This window comes from Choloepus didactylus, chromosome 16, assembly GCF_015220235.1.
Source record: "Choloepus didactylus isolate mChoDid1 chromosome 16, mChoDid1.pri, whole genome shotgun sequence".
NCBI classification, from domain to species: domain Eukaryota; kingdom Metazoa; phylum Chordata; class Mammalia; order Pilosa; family Megalonychidae; genus Choloepus; species Choloepus didactylus.
In genome coordinates, this window is record NC_051322.1 from 69,431,750 (window position 1) to 69,448,846 (window position 17,097).

The 17,097-nt window shown below is 42.8% G+C and overlaps 1 protein-coding gene across 3 annotated transcripts in view; it reads left to right on the forward strand.

The window, feature by feature from the left end:
* RALBP1 (ralA binding protein 1) overlaps positions 1-16,433 on the forward strand; it is a 62,631-nt gene extending 46,198 nt beyond the window's left edge. For all 3 annotated transcript variants that reach the window (XM_037805902.1, XM_037805904.1, XM_037805903.1), the window contains exons 2-10: positions 29-325; positions 2,262-2,720; positions 5,926-6,275; positions 8,109-8,270; positions 9,230-9,361; positions 10,536-10,643; positions 12,289-12,410; positions 12,649-12,772; positions 14,331-16,433. In XM_037805902.1, the coding sequence (XP_037661830.1) occupies positions 82-325; positions 2,262-2,720; positions 5,926-6,275; positions 8,109-8,270; positions 9,230-9,361; positions 10,536-10,643; positions 12,289-12,410; positions 12,649-12,772; positions 14,331-14,597 (1,968 nt within the window). In that variant the 5' untranslated portion in view covers positions 29-81 and the 3' untranslated portion in view covers positions 14,598-16,433. The remainder of the gene's footprint in view (positions 1-28; positions 326-2,261; positions 2,721-5,925; positions 6,276-8,108; positions 8,271-9,229; positions 9,362-10,535; positions 10,644-12,288; positions 12,411-12,648; positions 12,773-14,330) is intronic.
* Positions 16,434-17,097: the final 664 nt, after the last annotated feature.

Consider the following 17,097-nt stretch of genomic DNA (forward strand, 5'->3'; position numbering starts at 1 on the left):
TCTGATGCCCTTCTCCCTTTCTGTGCAGGTGTGATGGGCAGGTAACGGAGAAGACCTTCGCCTCCTCGCCAGGGAGTCAGAATGACCGAGTGCTTCCTGCCCCCCACCAGCAGCCCCAGCGAGCACCGCAGGGTGGAGCCCGGCAGCGGTCTCACCCGGACCCCCAGCTCTGAGGAGATCAGCCCGACCAAGTTCCCTGGGTTGTACCGCACTGGCGAGCCCTCACCTCCCCATGACAGCCTCCACGAGCCTCCTGACCTAGTGTCTGATGATGAGAAAGACCATGGGAAGAAGAAGGGAAAATTTAAGAAAAAGGAAAAAAGGAGTAAGTGCAAGATTTTCCTCTCTGCTTTAGGTCTATCTTAGATCATTTCCCGCCTCATCACATGCTCCTGCTGTCTTCTGGCAATATGTCCAGTCCAAGTCCCTTGTTTGAGATTTTCTATTCTTTATTTTTCAGGGTCTCGATTTTTATATGCTAGAGTTATATTTTATGGGTTGAATCTCACAAATAAAAAGACCAAATTTCCAGAAATGGTATGTTTTCCAGTGGAAATTTCTTAAGGTAGTCATTTAAAATGAAGTACAAAAAGGAGATACTGGAATTTTGCCCTTAAAATCTTACTTTCTTGGGTAGGTTGTGTAGACCAATTGCAGGGGACACTTGATGGGAGCCATGGGACTCATGGCTATTCACCCGCCTTAAGCAAATGCCAGGGTGCATTCTGGTTCTTGTTCCTATTCAGTGGGGAGGTGCTTCCTTTAAGCATAGGTCTTCAGTACGTTAAAAGCAACTAAAGTAAGTATTTTATGTTAAGAATACCTTTATTTTGGGTGTGATGGCATTTTTAAGTTAATTTGGTTTTGGAGCATAGCATTCAGATAAAGTGAACAAATCCCAAGTGTACAACCTGATTCGGTAGCACAAGATGAACACGCTTGTGCAACCACTCCAGGGCTCTGGAAATAGAACACTCCTAGCACCCTAGAAGTTCCCTTTTATTGCCCCTCCAAAGCTATCCCCCGACCTTCCCACAGGCTTTGCCTGATTTTGAGCTTTATGTAAATGAAAGCATAATTATTTTTGTGTCTGGGTTCTTTTGCCCATTATGATGTTTGTTCAATTCATCCATGTTATTTCATGTGACACTAATTCATTCATATTTATTGCTGCATGTTATTTCATTGCATTAATGTTCTAGAATTTATCCATCCTCCTCTTGGTCATTTGGGTTGTTTTGTTTTTGACTATTATGAATAGTGCTCTGGGAACATTATTATACTTGTCCTTGGTGCACATGGTTTTGCATTTCTCTGGTGTGTGTACCTGGGAGTGGAGTGGCTTGTGCCACAGGCCATGTGTATTTCAGCTTTAGGAGATCCTGCTAAATAATTTTCCAGAGTGCGTGTACCAGTTTACACTCCCACTGGCAGTGTGTGAGGATTCTAATTGCTTTTACTGCCCTTAAAATTTATGCCCTTAAAGCTTTTGCCATTCTGGTTGGTGTGGGGTTCATGGTATTTTAAGTTAGAGGGTAACTTTATGAAGCATTAAGCCTGTAAGGTAACTGGCAAGAAAAAAAAATAGTAGAGTTATAGACAGTAAAAAACAACAAAACCAAATGATGGTGACTCTGAAATGCTCTAAAGCAGATGAGCACTTGGTCAGAATGAGAATCAGGGCTTCTGAGGCAGGGAAGTGGGCCGAGGGATTCTGCCATCAGGAGATTGTGGAATTTCCTGGCTCAGTCCCTATCACAGTCTCCAGAAAGAAGCTAACAGCTAGTGACAGGAGTGTGAAGTGTGAGGGGGCATACCTGGAGCACATACACACAGTGGTGCAGTTTGTGTCATGGTTCGAGGTTGCCTCAAGCTACAGGCACTAAATAAGAAAAAAAATCTAAGCTAGTTAAAGTAAGTTAGATGACATTATCTACTTGATGAAGGATATTCTGATTCCTAGGAGTCACTCCTCTGCAGTTACAATATTTAGTTTGCCTAAATTCCATGCACACACAAATATGAAACAAAACCGGTTTCCCCACCCACTATTGCTAGGTTGGTAAGCTCCATGCTGCCCTCCTGTGGCCAGGAGCTGTCATTGCGGCCTGTGATTCAGCTGAGAAGTTTCAGGCTGGGGCCTGGCCATGAAGAGAAGAGCTGGAACCAGGAGGCACTTCTTTTTAGTTCTTTTATACAGCATATGGACAGCCAGACCTTGAGCAAATATGTAACTTATACTTCCTACATTTCTTTGGTAGCGGAAGGCTATGCTGCCTTTCAGGAAGATAGCTCTGGAGATGAAGCCGAAAGTCCTTCCAAAATGAAGAGGTCTAAGGGAATCCATGTCTTTAAGAAGCCCAGCTTTTCTAAAAAGAAGGAGAAGGATTTTAAAATAAAAGAGAAACCCAAAGAAGAAAAACATAAAGAAGAAAAGCACAAAGAAGAAAAACATAAAGAGAAGAAGTCAAAAGACTTGACAGCAGCCGATGTTGTTAAACAGTGGAAAGAAAAGAAGAAAAAGAAAAAGCCAATTCAGGAGCCAGAGGTGCCTCAGGTTGACGTTCCGAATTTCAGACCCATTTTTGGAATTCCGCTGGCTGATGCAGCAGAGAAGACGATGATGTATGATGGCATTCGGCTGCCAGCGGTTTTCCGGGAGTGTGTGGATTACGTTGAGAAGTACGGCATGAAGTGTGAAGGCATCTACAGAGTTTCAGGTATTGGGGACATGGCGGTCAACTTGGTAGCTTATTTTTTGTGTTGTTATTAATTTAAGCTTTTGTTTTTTATTTTGGGGGGTGGCTTAGGTTTTAAAAACTTAAAATTAACTTCATTTTCATTTTGTAGAGGAAGGAAAAATACTAACTTGTGAGGAGAATTGTGCTGTTCTTCATTTTTTTGATCGTTCAAGGTGAACATTCTCCCCTCGGTATTTTGGCAGTTGGGTTTTTTGCTGATACTTCCTTCCATTGGGGGGATTTTGGTATGAGTTAGTTGCTCACAGCTTGTGGCAGCCCAGAATGCTCCGAGGCACAGCATCTGGCAGCACAGCTCGGCTCGGGTGCTCCTACCTGCTGCCTTCCCCCCGCTCCCCATGTAGTGCAGGGCGCAGTGCTGTGGGGGAGACAGGAGCACAAGGTGGGGAAGGGCGGCTGTTCACAGAAGCTTCTTGGCCAACAGACACATTTATTGACACAATTCATAGAATGTATTTCCTGAACTCAGCTAAGGGGCATGAAATGTTACTTGCTAAAGTTTTAGGCCCCAGATGTGAATGCTTCTGTCAGCCATGTGCAGCTGTTAGGTGTATTAGTGAAATTGGTCGTCAAATTGCTTGTCCATTTATTGAGGTACTATATGAGTGATAATGTCAATTTCATACTTGGTGAGAATATATTTCATAATGGGTGTCTAAAATCAAGCAAAATGTATAACGTTTAAAGTTAAAAGGTTTTATTTCTTATGAAGCAGTATGACTCAAGTCCTGAACTGTGGCAACATCTGAGGGATGTTCCAAATCATTAAATCCCCATTATTTAATTTATTGGTACATCTTCAACTTCTGTTTAGAAATTTATTTTATAAAATTAATTGTTGGTCATACATATTTTCATGATGAGTTAAGTCATCCACATTTAGAATATATAAAGAGTTAGACTGTTTTTCTGGAATTAGTTTTTCCATTTAATTCGTCCATTCTTATTTCTAGAAGGTAGATATGATACTGAAGTTTTGTTGAGAAAAGGCAGGCGTTTTGATAACCAGGGAAATAGGCAATCTTACAGATAAAATGCTACCTTTTAAGACTATTTTGGCTAAACTGCTACTATATTATAAAAAATAAACAAATTAGGTATTGAAGTTCAATTTATAACTCCTCAGTAGTTCATAAAAATAAAACATTTAAACAAATTTGAAAATTGACTTGATTTATGGTGACTTTGATTTTTAAAAATTTAAGCAATAATAAAATAAGCTTCCTGTCTTACATGAGTGACAGACATGAAGAAATTTTGTTTCAGGTGAAAGTTTCTCTAACAAGTTTCTGCAGCTTTGTTCAACGGATTTTTTTAAGATAGTCTTTGTTTTTGACCTACTTCTGATATTTGCATTCTTTCAGAGATTCAAAGTTGCAGGACTCCTCCTCTTTATGTATAAAAGATTCAAACTGAGCTGATAGTTGAATTCTAGGAGCCAGGTTGCTGCTTGCATCAGTCGAAGCACTTTTCTTCTTCTTTTTTAACTACAGAGTTTACACCTACAATTTTTCTTTTTGAATACTGTTTTCTGCTGAAACTTTTGGTTCTCTTTTATTCATATATAAGTTCCAATTTAAAAACTAATAGGAAAGATAATTTAAGTGATTTTATACATTTCAGTTTGTCTGCATCTCATATCTTTTTGCATTAAAGTGTACCTATATGCTTTTCTCTTTCTACTTGGAATGCTATATTTGGAGTTTCCAGTTTTTAAAAGGAAAACATTTGGTAACAATTTCAGAATAACAACAAACCAAACACATTCTAATGGCTCACTTGTGCAGTTTTTGGGTAGGTCCTATGGAAGTCTATATATATTTGTATGTGTATGAAGAGAGAGGTGCTGTGTATATGGGAGAGAGAGGAGGTCTTTACCAAGAAATACAATGACAGTTATCGCTCAGTGTTTTACATATTGTCATAAAAGTAAGAAAATGGAAATTATTTTCTAACCTTTCCATCTTAAAGTTCATGCGAAAAATAAGATTCATATTCTTATTTTACTAATAGGACTATAAGATTCATATTCTTATTTTACTAATAGGACTATTAATTTTGTTTTGTCAATGTTAGGTAAATTATAAATTTATTATAATGCCATTAAAAGGTTTTCAAATAAGAGAAGGAATGCCAGATGCCTGGGGTAAGGACTGTATGGATTGTAAAATGCTGTTCAGATTAGATGACACTTTTTAATATCACATTTACCCTTAGAAACTTTCAGTTTTAATTTGTGGCTTGTTTCAAACAATTGACCTAAAGTTTTAAATATTAAAAACCACAAAAAGCTGCTTTGCAATTCTATGACCAATCACTACCACTGAATTATGTCACTTAAATGCAAATTGGACTGAAGACTTTAAAACATAATATAATGTTTGAAAAACATTCATTTTGTGTGTCAAATTTCTTCCTGTCCAGTAAGAAAAACAAAACAATTTGACTTTAGAAACCCAAATTTAACTTTATTTTTTTATTCCAGTTCTGTTCTGGATTAAGAAAACGAAGTCAAACTTAAAAATAGAAAGTGTATTGTTACCATAATTTACCAAAAAAAAAAAAAATAAGATGGGACTTATTTGAATGGAGAATAATTTTCAGAGTCTGTTTAGATAGTAAACTCTTCTTTTGCATTTATAATACAGTTTTTACTCAGAAAAGTAATTATCCACAACTTTTTTGGAACATACTTATGTATACAATTGGTGTTTTATGCTGTCAGACTTGTGACTAGTTAGAAAAAGCAGTTAGCTCCAAGCCCTCCCAGTAACCTCTGGGCTTACTTCCAGGTAGCATCAGATCCTGTGTAAATCAAGACTTGGAAGAGTTTACTATTTGCCAGAATTTTTACCTTTAATTTAACCTTTAAAAAATTACATATTTTTGCCTGAATCAGCTTATTTGCTTAATATGTGCATACTGTGGAACTCTGGTTGTGAATAGTGAGTTTTTCAGGTGTCATTAGCGTCTGGCTGAACCCACACTTGGTGTCTCTGCCTCGTGTTGTTCACAGGGGCGCTGGGCTGGAGTCCGGGGCTGGGGCTTCGTTCTGCTCAGGCGACTCTTCCACAGCCCCCAGCGGGGTGGTATGGTGGTGAGAGCCCATGTGGCTGATGGTTTTTCTTCCTGGTATTCTTTTTCTCTTCCTATTTTATGTCTGAAGGAATTAAATCAAAGGTGGATGAACTAAAAGCAGCGTATGACCGAGAAGAGTCTCCAAACCTGGAAGAATATGAGCCGAACACTGTAGCCAGTTTGCTGAAGCAGTACCTGCGAGACCTCCCGGAGAACTTGCTCACCAAAGAGCTGATGCCGCGGTTTGAAGAGGCTTGCGGGAGGAGCACGGAGGGCGAGAAGGTGCAGGAGGTCCAGCGCCTGCTGAAGGAGCTGCCCGAGTGCAACCATCTCCTCATCTCCTGGCTGATCGTGCACATGGACCATGTCATTGCCAAGGAGCTGGAAACAAAAATGAACATACAGAACATTTCTATAGTGCTCAGCCCCACCGTGCAGGTACACACCCCCTCTGACTTTGGTGTCAGCTGTCGCTGGGTTTCTTGCAAAGCAGTTAACAGGAGAAGGCACAGGATGTAGTAGCTTGAACATAGGTCCTTTTTCTTTTATAACGTGGACAGCGTTGTCTTGCAGATAATGAGCGTAACTGCCCTTCAGCGGTTGTTAGGTAATTTGAACATTGCACCATCTTTGGTGGGGATTTATAAGCCAGTCCTGAGGACAGTGATCTGTCATCAGGAGAGGAGGGGCCCATGGTAGCAGCAATTAGAGTACATCTGTAGAATTTTAAAGATTGCAGTGATTTCATCAGAGAATATTATTGCTTAATTAAACTCAGGCACAAAGGGGCCTACCTGAATTGGGTCAGTCAGGGATTGAACCTGAGGATTTCATTCATGGAGACAGATCCTAGACAGGCGTTTTAGAGTATCTTACTCTGAAAAGGCACTTCAGGAAACTGGGTAGAATGAATTGGTGTCTTTTTACAACACATACTTGGCTTTCATTTATTGCTGCACAGTTTGTGCTGTCATAGAGTATATGTTTGCCTTTATTTACACTTATTGAAATTTTACTCAGGACAAAAGCAAAAAGATGGTTGTATTTTTTTATTTTAAGCCTTTTTTTAGGCTAATATACTAGGTCACTTTAAGTCTTTGTCATATTATAAGACTTCATTTTTAAAGATTCTTTCATTGTTCGTTGATTGTAATTTGGAAGCAAAATATTTCTCAGTTTTCAATTTGATCATTGATTTCAAAATTTGATAAACATTACACTGTTACTTAAGTATCACAGAAGATTCAGGTGCATTGTAAGAGTAAGTTCTAGGTAGGAAATACTTTCCTTTCTTAGAAAGCTTTTCAAGCCAACCTAATGTTTTGGTCTTTAGTTTATGAACATTGTTTGTTTCCTGGCTCGTGGTTTTGAGGTTAGGGGAAGTCCAGAATTGGGGCATCAGCAAGGCCAGTGCTTTCTTCTCAAAGACAGGCTTTCCAGGGCTGGGTGCCGGCAAGCCTGGGTCCGTGGCTTTTCCACCAGATGGCCGTGTACATGGCCGCGTCTTCTCCTCTCTTCCTCTCCCGTTGACTTCTAGCTTCTGGTTCCTCCCTCTGGCTTTCTCTCTCTCTCTCTGTGGCCTTCCTTAAAAGGCCTCCAGTAATAGGACTAAATAAAACCCGACCAGGTTCAGTTGGGTCACATCTTTACTGATGTAACCTCATCAGAAGGTCTTGTTTACAGTGGGTTCACACCTACAAGAATAGATAAGATTAAGAACTTGTTTTTCTGGACTACATAACCACAAGCCACCACAAACACTGTACTTACAAATGGCTCTGTGAGCATGCACAGAAGGCCTTCCCTTCTGGAGCAAGGGGCTCTCCCAGCCGCCACCTGGCTTCAGGACTGCAGTTGCTCCCATGGCCCTCCTTGTTCATTAGATCCAGTTGTGTGAGTTCAGGGGTCTCTAAAATAACTTGAAAATAAAGAACATGAGAATTTTTAAAATCAATTAACATTGTAGTGATAGAAAAGTAGCCCTATGTAGGCTACTTCAGAGCAGATTGATGGTCATCAGCTTCTGCATTCTTTTCTTGGCTTTTCTGTTTTTTTAACCCCTTAGGATGCTTTTGAATATATGATTTAACTCATATTTCTCCATTTTCTTCTTTAGATTGGCAAGTGAGTAACAAAGTATGTCTCATCATGACTGAGGAAGATTTTCATTTACACGTCAAGGATGAAAGAATGTACTATGTGATAGACACAAATTAAATGAAATAGCATCATTTAAATGGTTTTCTTAAAAATCTTTTCTTTTTTTCTTAGATTAGCAATCGTGTCCTATATGTGTTTTTCACACATGTGCAAGAGCTCTTTGGAAACGTGGTTCTGAAGCAGGTGACAAAGCCTCTTCGCTGGTCTAACATGGCCACAATGCCCGCACTGCCTGCCACCCAGGAGAGCATCAAGGAGGAGATCAGAAGACAGGTGAGTGGGAGCCAGGCCAGGCGCTGAGCCCCGAGGAGCCAGCCTTCGCCCTGGCTACGGGGACACTGAGTGTTACTGATATTAGCTCCTGTGTGTTGAGCACTTCCTATGTCTGGAGCTGTGCTAGGCAGGTTCTTCATGGCACAGTGAAGTCAGAAATTTCCATCTGGCACCATTTCGTGCACAGTAAGTCAGATATCATGGTGGAAAGAGCATTGATTTTGGAGTCCAAAGACCTGGCTTTAAATTCTTGCTGTGTTCCTTATTAACTGAGTGGTGTCAGGCAAATTACTTCACCTTCTTTGTCCTCGGTGTTCTTATTTTAAAATAAAGCCTCTTGTAATGTTGATGTGGAGAGTACCATAAATGAAGTACTGCGTGAACAGTGCTGGCAGCGGTCCAGAAATTCTCGCTGCTCCAGACGAGGTTGCTGGCACCATCCGCTGTGTTTTACAGATGAGGATGCTTCGGTTTAGGGAGGGGAAATACTTGCTGAGAGTCACCTGGGTATGAGCTGTTGATTTGAGGATTTGAGCTGGATCTGTGGAGTGCAAATTCTAGGCTCCTGTGACAGAAGCAGTGCCACGTGCTTGTGGTGGTTTTTTGTTTAGGTGCCCCTCCCCGCCCCCCCCCCCAATACTACATAAGAAGTTCAAGACTAATTAATAAATTTACTTACACTTGCTCATTATTGTGTCTTTTATTTGCATGCATGTTATCTGGAACAATTTCAAATCCTTACTGATGTGTTTGGGGGGAATGTGAACTAACTACTGTTGGACCAGTGTAAACTACAATGAGAACCTCATGCCCAGGCAGAACAAATAAGAATGCTGTTATTCCCTTCCTTTAAAGATAACTGAAAAATAGTTGACTCTGTATCTTTAGAAATTGCATCTGTTGTAATTTTAAAATAATAAAACATGGAATACTACTCTATGTGTTGTCTTGTTTTCTAGGAGTTTCTCTTGAATTGTTTACATCGAGATTTGCAGGGTGGAATAAAGGATTTATCTAAAGAAGAAAGATTATGGGAAGTACAAAGAATTTTGACAGCTCTTAAAAGAAAACTGAGAGAAGCTAAAAGACAAGTGAGTAAATGTTATTTTAGTACACCATGTTTATCATAAAATAGAAAAGGAATATGTTGGAGTTAGTCTGTTTTTTATACTATTTTAATTTTATATACATTCCTCTTAATGGGAAATTTATCTGCTCAAATGTTCTTGGTTCTGGATTATTGATAATTCAGTGCCAGTGATATTTTCATTTAATTTTTTTTTTAATTAAAAGATTATGATTCTACTAAAAGATCTTTTGTCATTTCCAGCGTGATTGTACCTGTAAAAAGATTCTGAGGATGAGAAGTGGGTTGGATGGTGATCCATCTTTAGAGATTCCTGGGGAGTTTGAGTAGTTTAGAAGCAGTCAGCACTATAGAAACAGCGCCAAGTGGGCGATACTGAAGAGCCAGGAGGGGCTTTCGTTACTAAATACAGTGGCTTCATGTAACAAACTGCTGATAAATTTTGGGCACATTAATCCAGACTTCTGACCATCCCCTTTAAGTTATGGTGTGTTGCTTGGCTCTAGGTTTGAGGGTACCAGCCACAGCAAGAGATAAACCTGAAACCTATGGAATCTTTTTTTACAGACAGCCAATTACTGATACACAAACAACAGAATAGATGAATCTAGAAAGCATTATGCTAAGTGAAAGAAAGCAGACTACTTAATGATTGAATTTAGATGAAACTTTAGAAAAGTCAAAACTGTAGTGATGGAAAGCAGTTCAGTGGTTGCCAGGGGCCAGCGGGATGGCAGAGCGGGGGCTTGATTGCAAAGAGACCCGAGGGAACTTTTTGTGGTGATGGAAATATTACATATCATGATTGTGGCAGTGCTTACTTAACTGTTTACATCTGTCAAAACTAATTAGATTGTCTACTTAAAATTGACCCCCCCCCCCCAAGAAAAAGTATCACAAAATGTAAATTATTTGGAAGAATTCCCAAAACAGCACAATAACCAGAATTGAACCTTTATCACAGTGCAGCCATAGGCTAATAGCCCCATATTATTTTCCAAAACCCAGCTAACAAATGCCCAGCCACCCAGATTGTTCGTCTGTTACTGTTATTTTGTCAATTCTAGAGTGGTGTGAATTATCAAATACTTAAAAAAAAAACAGAACACTCTGAGGGAGTGCTGAGTATGTGTCACATATGGGCTCAAGAGTTCTCTTTCATTTTTCTTCCTTGACAGGAGTGTGAAACCAAGATTGCACAAGAGATAGCCAGTCTTTCAAAAGAGGATGTTTCCAAAGAAGAAATGAGTGAAAATGAAGAAGTTATAAATATTCTCCTTACCCAGGTAAGCTCAACCTTCCTCTGTTTTTTAAGAATCTTAATGGCCATTTTATAATTATAATTTGAAGAGCTAAACTACAGAGGCGTGAGACTGTTAACCAAAATTGTAAGATGATTTAGAGGTTTTACAGAGACCGTGCCTGTTGAATTTGGTCCTTCTTTTATGCTCTGTTTCTTAAAACAACTGGCTAATGGAGGAACTGCCACATGCTGAATGACGGCTCCCTCACTGGACGCTGTTGACTGACTCATCTAGTCCACACAAGGTCTGAGCTATAGGTGTTTTCCTAATTTACAGAGTAGTAGTATTTGTCCCTTATTTTTAAGATCAGACTTTATGAAATACTTCAAAACATGTTGTTCCTGATGTCATAAAGTTTAGGATCCTTGAAATGTAGTAACACAGATTTCAACTGATAGCTGTTGCTGATGACAGCTTTTAGATGTCTTCACTGGTAGAACTCAATTGTTGGAGGTGATTGTTTTCGTTATTGGTCTTGTTTGCTGTATCTAAGTGCCTGCTCTACCACAGGCATGGCACTGAAGATGAGCTCATTTGTTTCTTTTCTGAATTCCTCAAGTCAGCCTTACTCTGTTCTGGAGATTCTCAGACTTTAATTAGAAAGGAATGAAGTACTAGGCTCTGCAAGCTTCAGTTCTTCTCTTTTACTTCTGACAAGTACATTGTTTTGCCAGGCAGGAAACACAGGACTCTTTCTCTGCGGAGAGCATGAAGTCCTAGATTACATTTTATTATCAACCTGGTAAATTTCTGGAGCATTAGCTTTAGCAGGTACACTGAGGTAAAGGAAGAGCATCCCTGGGTTGAAGAACCCCTGGGAAGATGGCCTGTTACATCTCCAGGAGAGATTCTCAGGATGAATCGGGGGCTCTGGAGTTTACTTTACAACTTCTCGTCTCTTTCATGTGTAACCACAGATACTCATCCTCCCAATACCTGTCAGTTGGGGAAGAAATTCTCTGGACCTCTGTCTACATCCAATACCTCATTTCTGTAGCCTTCAGTTACTGTTACCTCTAAAAGACTGGTGACCTCATTGGTTTTAAAAATGGATATTCTGTTAAGACAGAATATTTACCATTTAAATATTTCTGAGGGCATGGGTTGAGGAGGCTGGGTGGCTTATGGTGAGGGAAAAAGGTTCCTCTGAGAACATCTTTCCTTCGCACAGATGTCCTTAGCGGGGTGCTGAGAGCAGCCACACCCCCTGGATCCTGTTCCTCGTGGAGGCATCGAAGGCCACTTTGGCCCTAGGGTAGAGATGGGAAGGCACTAGGAAAGTCTGGGAAGCCAAAGCCGACTTAGTCACCTGAATTGCCACCCTGGCTGGTCCTTACAGAGGGAGGAGGGAACCTTTGCAAAACGAGGACTCTGGATTCTGATGTGGCATTTTAGGCTCTGAGAAAAATCTAGTCACTCCCAACATAATTTCATTTACCTTTTCTCAAAGAAGCCTCTCCTCAACCTTAAGGAAACAGGATGTTTTTTGGTTGTGCAGTACAGTAAGCCTTCACGTAACCCCTCAACACTAGGTGGGGTTGAACAGTTCAGGGCAATCTGTAGACCAAAAGGAGTGACTTTTCCTAGACCAGCTCTCAGAGGTGCTCACCAGTGGCCATTCTCTTAGGAGAACGAGATCCTGACGGAGCAGGAGGAGCTCCTCGCCATGGAGCAGTTCCTGCGCTGGCAGATCGCTTCCGAGAAAGAAGAGATAGAGCGTCTGCGAGCCGAGATTGCCGAAATTCAGAGGTAGAGGGGCCCGGGGCTTCTGAAGTTTCCTGGAATGTTCACATGCCACAAGCACACACGCCTTCAGCCTAAAGACCTTCATGTAAAAGAATTCGGCTTCTGAAATTAATCATCCTTAAGTTTCTTATTCATCGAGTCTTAAGAACGGTGTTGTGATAAGTAGACTCATGAAAACCCGGTACAAGCGTATCATTCTCTACTTACTTGTCACCTTCTTATTTCTCTTTCACCCTTCTAGCCGTCAGCAGCATGGTCGAAGTGAAACGGAGGAATATTCCTCTGAAAGTGAGAGTGAGAGTGAAGATGAAGAGGAGCTGCAGATCATTCTGGAAGATTTACAGAGACAGAATGAAGAGCTGGAAGTGAGTTTGGGGGGATATCACCAAAATTCATGCTAATTTCTAGAAAGTCCTAGAGGCTACACATTTCCCATGTTTTCTTCTTTTACTTAGTAATCAGTGGGGGCGGCACCGAGTAAAGCAATTGGGGGGGGGGGGGTCTCAGTGAAGCCGAGCAGCCGCTCAGTGTCCTCCCCCGCTGGTCTCAGGCCCCCTGCCCGACCGTGCTGTGTCACACAGGCCTCCCTCAGTTATCCCCAGGTTAAAGGAGGGTTCACTGAACTGGGCCACTTGACCACAGGTTCCCAGAGAACCCAGAGAAAAGGAACAGAAAAAAAATACCCATGGAAGGAAGAGAGGTCCCCTTTGTCTCCTGGGGATAAACTGAGGGAGGTTCTCCTCTCAGCCCTTCAACCGCACAGTGGTGGGCGACCACGAACATGGCAGTGGGATGGACCCGCTCTTGTCAGAATTTCCCTCCTTCCCGCCATAAAACATTTTTTGCAGCTGTTCTGCCTACAAGCTGAGGGAGGACAGACCACCTGAAGACGAGAGCGAGGGGGAGCGCTGCCCCTCACTCAGGGTCTCACTGGCTAGCTGAGCCGTGCCACTATGGCAGCCCCGAGCCCCACACAGCACTGCACAAGCCTCAGTGCAGGAGCTGTGGGCGGCCCTCCGAGGCCATGAGTGAGGCGTGATGTGGAGTCAGGTCACCGGGGAGCTTCTTAAGAGGGAAAACATTCCAGAACCACAACACTTGGGTGTCGGCTGAGCTGTAACAGAGTAATAGGGGGCTCAGAGACGATGGTTGTCTCTGGCATGTCACCCTCAGCATAGGGGATCCCAGCCCTGCCCTCTCCTAGCCAGGAGGAAGTGGAAACGGAGTCAAGGATGTCCTTGAACTAAGGGCAAGCTGCACACATGGAGCCAGGCACTCACACGGCCACCGTCCCATTCAGAGGGGGGCTGGAAGAGAGGCTGCCACCACACCCCACCACCATCAGAGAAGGGCAGTGGATGCTGACAGACGGCAAGCCGTCGGCCACAAAAGGGGATGGGCTTCTGTGTCCTGTGACCCAAACTATGCTGAATGAGCACAGACAGTTTAGAACTGATAGCAGTTTCCTATATTTGAGTAAGCAGCCCCATTCAGATTTCAAGTAATGCCATTCAGAAAGGGCACCACTGTTGAGACATCTAGGCTCTTCACTATTCCCTTCTAGTTGCTACTGAAGTTACTTTTATTTTCCCCTTGTTTAAGGGCTGTTCAGGAACCAGTTCAAAAATATAAATCGTCTGCTTTAAGCACTAGATCACTTACCAAAACAGTGTTTTCTACTGGTACGTTTTTCCAGAGTTTTGCTCTTCTGTAGTTAGGAGACCAGTTTAAATTCTTGGGTTGTATTGACACTGAGTCGAGGTGCTTACGGGCCTCTGGGCGTACTCGTGGGCACGTTTATGTCTTCATTCTTATAGCTCAGTTGACTTACATACAGTCACTTAACTGTTCTCTGCTCCCGATTAGTCGTTCCTTTTGACCTTCTTGCTGAAGTGATAACTGCCCTTTCTGTTGTTCCTAAAGATAAAAAACAATCATTTGAATCAAGCAATTCATGAAGAGCGAGAGGCCATCATCGAGCTGCGAGTGCAGCTCCGGCTGCTCCAGATGCAGCGAGCCAAGTCCGAGCAGCAGTTGCCGGAAGAGGAAGAGCCGGAGAAGCGAGGGGGCGTGGTCCCACCACCCAGGGACAGTGTCCTCGAGACAAAAGCAGCTAAGGAGCAGCCAAAGGCAGCCAAGGAGCAAGTCAAGCCATCACCAAGCAAAGACAGGAAGGAAACACCAATCTGAGCAGCCCTGTGGGATCACCACAGAATCCTCCAGACCTAAAAAGACCTGTGCATCTTACTGTAACACTGAGAATCCCCGTGCACAACTCTCCTGCGGTGTACAGTCTGTGAAATGTCTTTTATTCTCAGAGCTCTGCTCTCTCTTACACTAAGGACTTCTACCCGTCAGGCTCAGGTTACATGGGGGGCAAAGCATTGCAAGCATTTGGGGCTTGGAGGGGACAGATGAGTTTTCCATATAATGTCAGTTTATTTGAAGATTAGTTTTCTTTGACTTAACTATTTTAAAACCCTTGAGTGGCTTCTTTTTAAACCAAAAATCGTCTTTCTTTGCTTTTTTATCACAGCAGAATCAGGATCTCTTTCTCTCATTCAAGGGGGAAAATAACAGAAGTTGAATACTGTATACCTGCCTTGTGGGTTGGTCCATTGTCTCTCCGTCAGGATTTCTGCTTACCTGGTCACTCTTGCTTGTGCCTTTATACCTTTTCGGTGCAGATTATGTAATGGAGCCGCCTCCAATTTCCAACTGGCCAGAAAGGCCCTTACTGGGAGTCACCGTGGCCCACCTTGTCTGTTACATTTTACACTCTCCACCACAGTCAACACATCTGTATCCCCAGCGGCCTTGCACTGCCAACAGATGGCGCCACGGAAGGTGCCGGGCAGCCCAGTGCAGTGCGCCTGCCCTTCTTCTTGATCCTGGCTGCCAGGGGTCAGCAGGTGTTGTCCACTGAGTTGGTCAGAGGTGGTGGCCCTGCCCGAGTCCGTCCACACAGAGTCTGTTTCTGTTTCTGTAAGGCAGGAAGGCTTGCGTGGCTCTCTCGGGCTGGGGCATGCCTTATCTTGGTGAATCCACTAATGGGCTCCCCAGCTGACAGGATTGAATAAGAAAAATAAATACTGCTTTACCTGGTGATGACAGCTAGGGCCTCCCCACCTGGTTTTCTGGCTTCAACACGAGTCTAGATGATCTGAGGCTTCTGGCAGGCCGGGTCCTGAGGCCGCAGTGCCCCCTGCACCCCATCAGGATAGATGGCAGCCGGAGACGGCTCCCGAGCGCATGGCTGTGACATGAACCCCATCCCCCAAGGTGACGAAAGAGACCCCAAGAGTGCTCTAGCCTCACCTCCTCCCAGTATTTATTTTCAGCACCTGTTTGATGTGGTTTTTTATCCTCTGCCTATTGCACTGTTGTGACTTGTTGGCCATTATTTGATTTTTGTACGAAAAAAAGCTTTGTTATAGAAATCAGCATACTATTTTTTTAAATCTGGAGAAGAGATATTATGGTGACTGAAAATATGGTCAGGTGTCAAATATAAATGTATAAAGCCTTCTCACTGTCCTGTCATACTGCATTCATTTTATATTTGCTGGCAATATCAAAGGTTTCTTTTCTGTTGGTGTAAACTCTTAATTTCTATCAAGGTGTCTTGGATTTTTAAAATTAGTATTTCATTGTAAACATCTCAATGTTGGTTAACTAATTTTTTCCGGGACCATTGTTGATCAAGCAAATAAATTCAACAGCCATTTGGGGGAAAAAAAGCTGCTGGTTTTCTGTGCATCCCCTGTGAAATCATCAAGGTGGCTGGTAAGGAGGTGGTTTAAGTAGTTCTTTGAAGTCCAAAAATGTTTTTTTTCAAATAGCTAGTGGATCCCTAAGGGGACTGAGACTCGTACCCACAGTGCATGCTGGGCCCTCCCCCAAAGGAGCCCGGAAACAGGCTGCCGACCGGGTCCGGAGGGGCTGACGCTTACTTAGCAAAGGGAGTTATTCCATCTCACCCCTAAGCCAACCATTATTCACTGCTGGATATTAAATACCTATCATCAATCAGGACAATTACAGCCACTTCATTTATTCATTTGTACAGTGTGAAATTAACAGTATTAGTTAGAAATTAAGAGCACTAATCGGTTTTTGTGTTCAGCTCCTGGGGGATTTGAAAGGAACTGAGAGCAACCATCTACGTTTGCCCGGTCTGCTGCTGCTTTGGGGAGCCCTGCTTTCTCCTGGAGAAGGCCCTGTCGGGGCGGGGGTGGGTGTGTGTGCGCCAGGTTCCGCCAGCCCGGCTCACCCCACCACCGCCTCCTCACAGGCCTGCAAAAGCTGCCCCAATAGCCTGGCCACTCCAGGGCCACACCGCAAGCACCACCACAGCAGCTGCTGCGCAGAGCTGGAATAGGAGGGTGCCATTCTGATTTTTCCCTTATCTTCAATTCATTAAAGACTCCGCCTGGAATAACTTGCTGACACTCTGCTCAGTCTGCTCAACAGTGCAGGTGCCTTTTTCCATTTGATGCCATTGAGAGAACTTACTTAATTCCAGTATAGTATTTGGAGCACTGTAAACCCACAAGGGGGTTCAAGGGTGTCTGACGGCCAGAGAGCAGGTGCTGGCCTCTGCACATTCAACACTGCAGGTGCCCCAGCACCCTGAGCCCACAGTCGGGAGCTTTTATCCCAAGATACACATTGTTACTGCCACTGCTCT